Source organism: Limulus polyphemus, unplaced genomic scaffold, assembly GCF_000517525.1.
Source record: "Limulus polyphemus unplaced genomic scaffold, Limulus_polyphemus-2.1.2 Scaffold726, whole genome shotgun sequence".
Lineage (NCBI taxonomy): Eukaryota > Metazoa > Arthropoda > Merostomata > Xiphosura > Limulidae > Limulus > Limulus polyphemus.
The window spans coordinates 262650-271500 of NW_013666336.1; the positions used below are offsets into that span (position 1 = coordinate 262650).

General features: G+C 33.4%; 1 protein-coding gene across 1 annotated transcript in view; it reads left to right on the forward strand.

Moving 5' to 3' along the window:
- The window catches only part of LOC106460192 (glucose dehydrogenase [FAD, quinone]-like), a 32816-nt gene extending 25267 nt beyond the window's left edge, over nt 1-7549 (forward strand). Inside the window, exons 8-11 of the mRNA XM_013919879.2 lie at nt 572-735; nt 2078-2255; nt 3854-4076; nt 7087-7549. Of these exons, the coding sequence (XP_013775333.2) occupies nt 572-735; nt 2078-2255; nt 3854-4076; nt 7087-7246 (725 nt within the window). The 3' untranslated portion in view covers nt 7247-7549. The remainder of the gene's footprint in view (nt 1-571; nt 736-2077; nt 2256-3853; nt 4077-7086) is intronic.
- The last annotated feature ends 1302 nt before the right edge of the window (nt 7550-8851 follow it).

Below are 8851 nucleotides of genomic sequence, written 5' to 3' on the forward strand. Positions count from 1 at the left end.
AGCAGAACCGTCTGGAAAATGATCTATAGGAAATAGTACAGCTTATAAAATGAGTCAGGTCAACGTAGGCCGGTAAGGCAATCACTGATTGGCGTGTCCTTTAGCCAATCACGAAATGTCACAGACCTACTGAAGGATGTGTAGATTGTATAGGAATTCTTTTTGGCGGCAAAGGACAGGTTTATGTGTTTTAATAAAGGTGGCTTCATCTCCTCTGAAAACCTTATGACACATTTCTTAGTTTGATGGTTTCGTAATAAAACAGGAAATCTCGTGATTATGCTTAGTAAGGGATTAAAATATATGGATTTTCACGTTATTTTTCGTGTAATAAATACATACTTATTGTTTTTATGGGATAAATCATTATATCTTAGCTTCAATATAACTAAAAAGAAATTACATTTCATAAGGGAGACTTTATAAGTTATAAAATATTTTTAAAAACTCAAATAATATTTAGAGCATTGGTTTAAAACCTAGAAATTTTACCAATTTAAAAGCGATCAAACTTTCCGGATAAAAACTTATTAGAAGCTTTGATTATATCTTGATTATTCTTATGTTAAAGGTCCTCTTACCATGTTGGGTGGTGTTGAGGGACTTGGATTCATAAAGACTGAGTTCAGTAACAGCTCTGATGACTATCCTGATGCGGAGATTCATTTCATCTCCAGCAGTCCCTCTTCTGACGGGGGTAAAACTATACGGAGAGTACAGGGAGTAGGAGAAAGGGTAAGTTCAAGAATAAAACAAAATGGATAGAGAAAGATGTAAAGGAAGAAGCTTGTTCTAGTTACATAGGAAGGTGTTGATTTAGGAATTCTGGGGGCTCTATAATATAAATAGAAGACAAAATTCAGCTATAAAGTGAAGGCAATATTGTCCAGAACGTGGAAGAAAGTTGAAATTCAACCAAATACTCAAAGTAAGATTAGCCAGTGTGTTGAATAAATTTGAAATTCAACAAACAGTGAAAGCAAGATTGTCTAGTGCAATGAACAAAGTTGAAATTCAACCAAATACTCAAAGTAAGATTGTCCAGTGTATTGAATAAATTTGAAATCTAACGGTAAAAGGAAGATTGTCTAGTGTATCAAAGAAAATTTAATCAAAGGCTGAAAGCAAGATTGTCCAAAGTACGGTTTTATTTTAGAGTAAAGCTACCTGCTGTGTCCACTGTGTAGACTTACCACTATCCCACTAGGGGACCCAAAGTACGGAATGAAATAGCAGTTTTAACAAAAAAAAACAAAAATAGAGAAAGATTGCCAATAATACAGAAGAAAGTTGAAATTCATCCTAACAAAGTAAGATTTTCCATTAAATTGAAAACGTCTCTCAATGAGTCATTAGTAAGTTTGAGACCTCAGAGTGCTAAGATCTGGTGTTTAATTACCGGTGGTAAACAGAATACAGATGATGTCCCGTTGTGTAGCTTTGCACTACTAAAAATCAAGCCTCCTTTTTCAGAATGTATTATACCAACTTTATTTGTTTTAGTTATGGAAAGAGTTTTACAACCGCTACTTCTTCACCGTTTAATAAACCATAAACTAACTTTTGTTTATTTTTTAACTATGGAAGCATGTGTAACCTCTACTTCTTTAGGATTTAATGCACCATATTTTGTTTATTGGGTTAAGTTATAGAAATAGGTTTACAACTTCTACTTCTTTACGGTGTAATGAACCATATTTTGTTTACTCGTTTAACCTTTAGAAACAGGTTTACAACTTCTACTACTTCAGGGTGTAATGCACCATATTTTGTTTACGTGTTTAACCTTTAAAAACAGGTTTACTTACAACTTCTACTTCTTCAGGGTGTAATGCACCATATTTTGTTTACGTGTTTAACCTTTAAAAACAGGTTTACTTACAACTTCTACTTCTTCATGGTGTAATGCACCATATTTTGTTTACGTGTTTAACCTTTAAAAACAGGTTTACTTACAACTTCTACTTCTTCATGGTGTAATGTACCATCTTTTGTTTATTTGTTTAACCTTTAGAAACAGGTTTAGAATTTCTACTTTTTCAGGATATATTCCACTAAATTCTACTTAAAATTTTAGTTATGGAAACAGGTGTACGAGCCCTATTTGTACAGAGACTCCTTCTCCATGTATCCGGTGTTACTAAGACCGAAAAGTAGGGGTTACGTCAAGCTACGATCCACAGACCCACACGATCCTCCTGTTATCAACCCTCGTTACCTGACCCATCCAAACGACATTAGAACTTTAGTTGAGGGTATGTATTGAACAGAACCTGGTCTGTTACAAAAGTTCTGTACAGAAAAATGTTTATGTTCTGCAACACAGTCAGAGGTTTCTCGCTTTATTGGACATATTATTGTTTTATTTTGATATTTCTTTTGTAAGATGTGGTGGAAGAATAGAGGGGGAAACAGATTCACGAAACAGGCAATGTTTGCAGACGTAACTGCTCACAATTTTTAACAGCTACCATTGGAACTTGCCAGTAAGGAGGTAAAGAGCAGGTTTACACAATACCACAAAAGAACGAAAATATTATCTGTATCGTTGTTTTTTAGGGATCTATATCATAAAAAACATTATGATAAGTATTTATTTTGTTTCTTTTTTTTTGAAATATCAGTGCACGGTGTCTTTTGATGCTCGGAAGGAACGTCCACATTCTTTGGACCAAAATTATGAAAAGTGTCCTCTATAACTAAAGTCAGAAATATAAATGAATTAACTTTATTACCCACATATATATATATATACCCGTCCCCAGTGACGGGAAAAGTATAAGTTAATCTATCAGTTTAAATTATTTCATGGATCTTGAAAAAGGTTAATTGTGTTACACTCTTGGTTTCACTCAGAGCCAAAGTTCTGAGCTACTTATACCGCCCACCGCGAGAAGTAATTGTTGAGAGTTTCAGTCATGCTAAGAGCTGCTCAACAATAACATACGGTAAATCTACATTTTTTATTCTTTAAGTTACGTCACATTTTGAAATGTGAATGATAGTGTGATTAATTCCTAACAATTTAGTGTAGAATATCCTGCTTGCTAAATAAAATTTGGTATCAACATTATTCATACATGTTCTCCCGTCATTTCAAAAGTGAATGTTGAGATTTGCCTGCGTGCGTAGCTTTTTAAACGGGAGACAGATGAACACTCGGACAGACGCCACGGTTTGCAATATATATAAGATATGTGTGTGTGAACTGATCATATTGTATATTAAAATTTTAGAGGTTCTAGCTTCTAATTATAATGTGAATCTATGACGTTCTTCCTGATTATCAGTCATACGGACTGTCAGTAAAGTTTCACACTAGTTTTCTATATTGTGTTGTTTGTGTTTTTGACATACTTTTGTTTACCTGAAGTAACAAAAAATTTTTCTCTTTTACAACCTTAATCCGTGGTGATAAAAACTGGATTTCCACAAATATAAGAACACTAAAACCATGTATATCTCATTAAGACTTGCTTTGTGACTGAATTATGATAAATATATAAATGCTGAGCAAAATAGTAACTAGAATTATATTTTGTTTTAATTTTTATCATAAGAGAAAGTCATGCCATCGGCATTTTGAATAAGCAATGCCCTCTTAGTACTTAGATCTCATTTTTTGTTCATCTTGATTTGATATGGTAACATTTCAGGATCAGTTTTAAGTACCTTTTGGTTTTTGTGTTATTTTATTTTTAATGTTAATATAATCGTAACGATGAGAAATGTCTGACACCGTCTTTACAATCAATGTCCTGCAGCTTGTTTGAAAGTATTTACGAAATTAATGTCACGAATAAAATAGTCCATGTAACGAGATTCAAGATAATTATGTTTCTAATTATTCTAGCGATGAAGATTAGCATTGATGTGGGCCAGTCGGAACCGTTCAGGCAATTCAAGGCTAAAATGTTTGAAACAGTATTCCCAGGTTGCGAGAGATTCCGTGTTTTAAGCGACAGATACTTAGAATGTGTCGCACGTACCTATACAATCACCATCTACCACCCAGTAGGAACATGCAAGATGGGAGACCCATCTGATCCAAGCACAGTAGTTGACTCTGAATTGAGGTGATTCATTATTAAGTAATGGGGCTGAAGGAATTTTTGGAGTGTGCTGTACGAAACTGTTACAGAGTATTCACAAAGTACTTTAGACATTCTGAACCATTTTATCACGACTTTTGTATAATTGGACACAACAAGAAAATAAAACGCAACTTCTACTTAAACTGTATATAAAACAAACGTTACTATAGAACTAAAATTTAAAATGTTTTATTTTATAAGTCCTAGTTGTTAACATTAGATCATAACGGAAAATATCTGTGTTCAAAGCACACAATGCGTTAGGAATATTCCATCTATCAGACAAAGTCCAGACGTTGATGTCAAACTAGACAGCAGATATTCAAAATCAATTAAGGGTTAGGAGTTGAGTGCTTACAATCCCAACGTCTCAACTCTTACTGCCTCTGTCTGGAGACAGTTGTGAGAAGGCAGATACCCTTAATACTAAGATACAATCTTAAAGTAGAAAGAAAACCACCCTAAACATTCTACAAGGTAACACCCCCAATCTCCACCCTTTTATTTACAAAATGATGTAAAACAGAACTAAAAACCCTTGCCTTAACAGCTCTTAAACTCCCGACCCCTGGGTCCTTTTGAAGAGTTGTTAAAGTATAACCCGGGCAAGCTGAAACAAGCCCAGCTACCTGAAGTTAGTCTTTCCGTCCAGGAATATTGAACAATTTTTTTTCTTTTTTAATTTAGTTACTTATTAGCCAAAGATAACCTTGAATAACTAACTCCACAAGGTAGTTTCAATAATCGAGAATTTACTTTTTAATATAATTTACTATTTATTATGCTTGAAGAGAGAAAGGGAAGAAGTTGGGAGTTTTACCTTGTAGAATTTTAGCGTGGCTTTATTTCTACTTGAAGGTTGTATCTTAGTATTAAGGGTATCTGCCTTCTCACATCTGTCTGCAAATTGATGCAATAGAAATTGAGATATAGATCAGGTTTGAATTTCGTGCAAAGCTACACGAAGGATACCTGCGCTAATCGTTCAGTCATTACCACCCACCACCAACTCTTGGGCTACTATTCAGCCCCCACAGCTAAAAAGTCTAGCATGTTTGGTGGGACGGCGATTCGAACCCGCGACCCTCATATTGCGAGTCGAGCGCCCTAACCACTTGGCCATGTTTATTGAGATATACCATTGTGTAAAGTAGATTGTATGATTTATCTACTAACTTGTGGTACACGTGGTTTTAAAAATGTAGGACAATAAATAATTCTTTACATTTAAGGATTAACCTACATAGATCTCAAAGTAATAAGGGTTTTCCTCATTCAATTGAAATAGATCATTTTAACAAACGTTTATTTGTTAATGTCAAAACCATTATCTTGGAAATATATATATATATATATATAATAATTATATTAACAGAAAGAGAAGAATACTTTATTTTGTAAAATAATGTAGAGGTTTGTGTGAATATCGAAAACAAACAGGTAGACAGGCCACATGATTGGTCAGCTGACACATTGACCAAAATGGTTGCGCTTTGTCTTAGCTAAAATATATAATATTTTGATGATCTAATTAGTTGAATAACCAAGTACTTCTAATGCACTATTTAAGATGCATAAATTTATATTATAATTTTAAAAATAGCATGACGCAAGTTATAGTTCTAAAAAATGAAAATATTCTACACGATGTATAACAACGTAATAGAAAAATGTTTCAACTGCAATAAATAAAAACCCTCTTTTTCTAACATATTTTGCGATTTCGTTACTCGTATAAAAAAATTCCAAGTAGTTGATTTTGTTTTATATACTTAAAATATTCAATCTACACAACAGTAGGAGCCTGGCGTGGCCTGGTGGTTATGGCGCTTGACTCGCAATCTGTAGGTCGCGGGGTCGAACTTCCATCAATGTGGTGACTTTATAATACGACGATCAATTCCACTCACTACTTCTTGGTAAAAGAGTTGGCGATTAGGGGTGTTGACTAGCTGCCTTCCTTCTAGTCTATCAATGATAAATTAGGGGTGACTAGCGCAGATAACCCTCGTGTAATTTTGCGCGAAATTCAAACCAAATACACGATATTATTGTGATTAAAAATTGGTACACTTTCATTTTGAATTGTCTACTGTGGAGCTAATACGTCTAGATAACACTAGAGACCATCTTTAACAAAATAATGTAAAAAATGTCTTTGAATCTCATAAAAATGGTATCAACTCTGTATGAAACGGATTTTTTTTATATGTCATATTATGTCTACAAAAAATATAAGTTGTATGTTAATTTAGTATTTTGTTTACTGACACCACCGCTAGATGTCGTACCGCACCGCAGGAGTTCAGAGTAGAAGTTACAAAACTGGTAAAAAAACTATTTCTCACGGATCGTTTCTCTTTGGTAATATTTATTGATTGGTTTAACTCGGTGGACATATCAAATCTTTAACGTCTTCTTTCCTACCAGAAATTCTTGAAAATAACACTTATGAATCTATACATAACTGACTTTAATAACTTGTCACAAATAACAAAAAGAATTCCACGTAAGTGGCTGTTATTTAAGTGTTTGTTTGGAATTAAGCACAAAGCTACATAATGGGCTACCTGTGCTCTGCCCATCACGGGTATCGAAACCCGATTTCTAGCGTTGTAAGTCCACAGAAATTCCGCTGTGCCACTGGGGGGGGGGGGCGTTAAAGTGAATATTTTAAAGATTTATTAAAATTATATGACACAAAACCACCACCTCATCCGTTATAAAGCCGTTCCTTATTAGAGAATGCCACTAATTATTTACTGCTTCATCGAAACTGCTTGTAGGTATAGTTTGTTTTCTATTTTACTTCGAATGATCGCAAAGTTTACAGCCCAGTATATTAACATTCTTATAACAATTAGTGTCTCGTTAAATACTTTAAATACGTGTCTGTCAACTTGCAATATATAACAAACAGGAAAGCTTTGATTCTGTATGATATTGTTTATTGTTGTGACTTTGGACTAATACTGTTTTGTGTTTTCCTTAGGGTTAAACACGTCAAAGGACTACGCGTTGTGGACGCCTCAATCATGCCCACCATAGTCTCTGGTAACACCAATGCCCCTGTAATTATGATTGCTGAGAAGGCTGCTGATTTAATAAAAGGAATCCAGATGTTCGTAACTGAAGATGGTTCTAAAAGGTGATATCACCATAGTAATGTTAAAACGAATTTTCTAGTCTGTTACCAACACACTAGAGGAAGGTCGTAAAGAAGTCTACAATTTCTGATCAATCGAATGGTTTCTTAAACGTGAGAACAAACAACGTGTGTTATGAAACACGTTCAAAGAAAGACTTATTAATGTGATATGAATAACGTGTGATTTTTCCACTGTTTGAGAAATAATGCTCTGAATTCATCACAAGAATAATAGGCTTAAACTCGAGAAAAACTGAGAGAAAGAAATACAATTGTTTTATAGTAGTCCTATTTGAATTACTATTTTAGGTGGCTTTTGAATAGACTAGTACTTGGCAGTTCAGAAAACGGACCTACTTTTCTGAGCGTAATGAAATATTCTTCTTTTCGTACTAGTCATTAGAAATTTTATCATCTTACTCCATCAAATAAAACGAAATTTCTTGTTTCGAATAATAACTTATTTTTTCAGTTTTAGTATTACTAAAAGAGAAATTCCTCTCAAACTAACAGATCGATTCGTCATTTGGAAAACAACAACAATAACAACTTATAACTAAATTTCATAATATTTACTTGAAACAAACAAAAACGGGTTTTTATGTGTTTGTTTATAATCTCATCGTATTACTCGTGATTTGTGTAACAAAAAACAGCTTAAGCCTTACCTGTATTTAAAAACAATAACAAAGAAACACACATGGAATACTTTCCAGTTATGTTTCATGAAGAACAAATACTCTGGAACACAGTGTTAGTCGTTTTTCCTATATTTAAATATATCTAAATGGCAATTCAGTAATTTTTAGTTCCTATTACATGACTAATGAAAGAAAAAAAAGGATAAATTAATTATTTTTTTCAGAAGTATTGATAATACTTAAAAATTGAAATACATAGATAATTAAAACATACATTAATTTGTAAACTTTAAGTTGTTGATTTGTGACATTCTGAATCGGCCGTATTGTAAGTATTTTTAAAAGTGAAATAATGCGTCAGTAATAAAAAATATCAACTTATAATAGCAGGTGTTTGGTCTTGGTTCATCTTCTCGATTTTTTAAGTAAATTCTCTTTACAGCAAAAAGTTAAAATGATGAGTGATTTGGGTTTTTTCAGGTATATTTTATGCAGTATAGACATCATAGAATTTTAGCTTTAATGGTCTGTTTTTTGTTTTTCTAGCGAGGTATGACGTTTCGGCTTCTATACTGAGTTCTTCGACTTGATGAAGGTATTAGTACCGAAGACGTAACGTCGTACCTCTCTAGAAACTTTCAGGAGCAGTCCATTATCGCAAATACTCTACAACGAATTTCTGTTTCACAATGGTTTTATCAATTTCAACACCCGCACACACACACGCTGATAAACTTGTAGAAATCTCGATACTAAGGAAAACGTTACTTGTTGAATTACGGGTTTTATGAAACTAAAACGACAGTTCAATTTCATACCATAGCTTTTAATTAATTTGCTAATGGTATACATCACTATTTATTACTTACACTGAAGCGGCAAGGCTATTTTATAAGGTATCTTTTAGACCAGTGGTCGGCAACCTTTTTTGATCGCGGGTCAATTATTTTTTTTGTTGAAAAATTTAG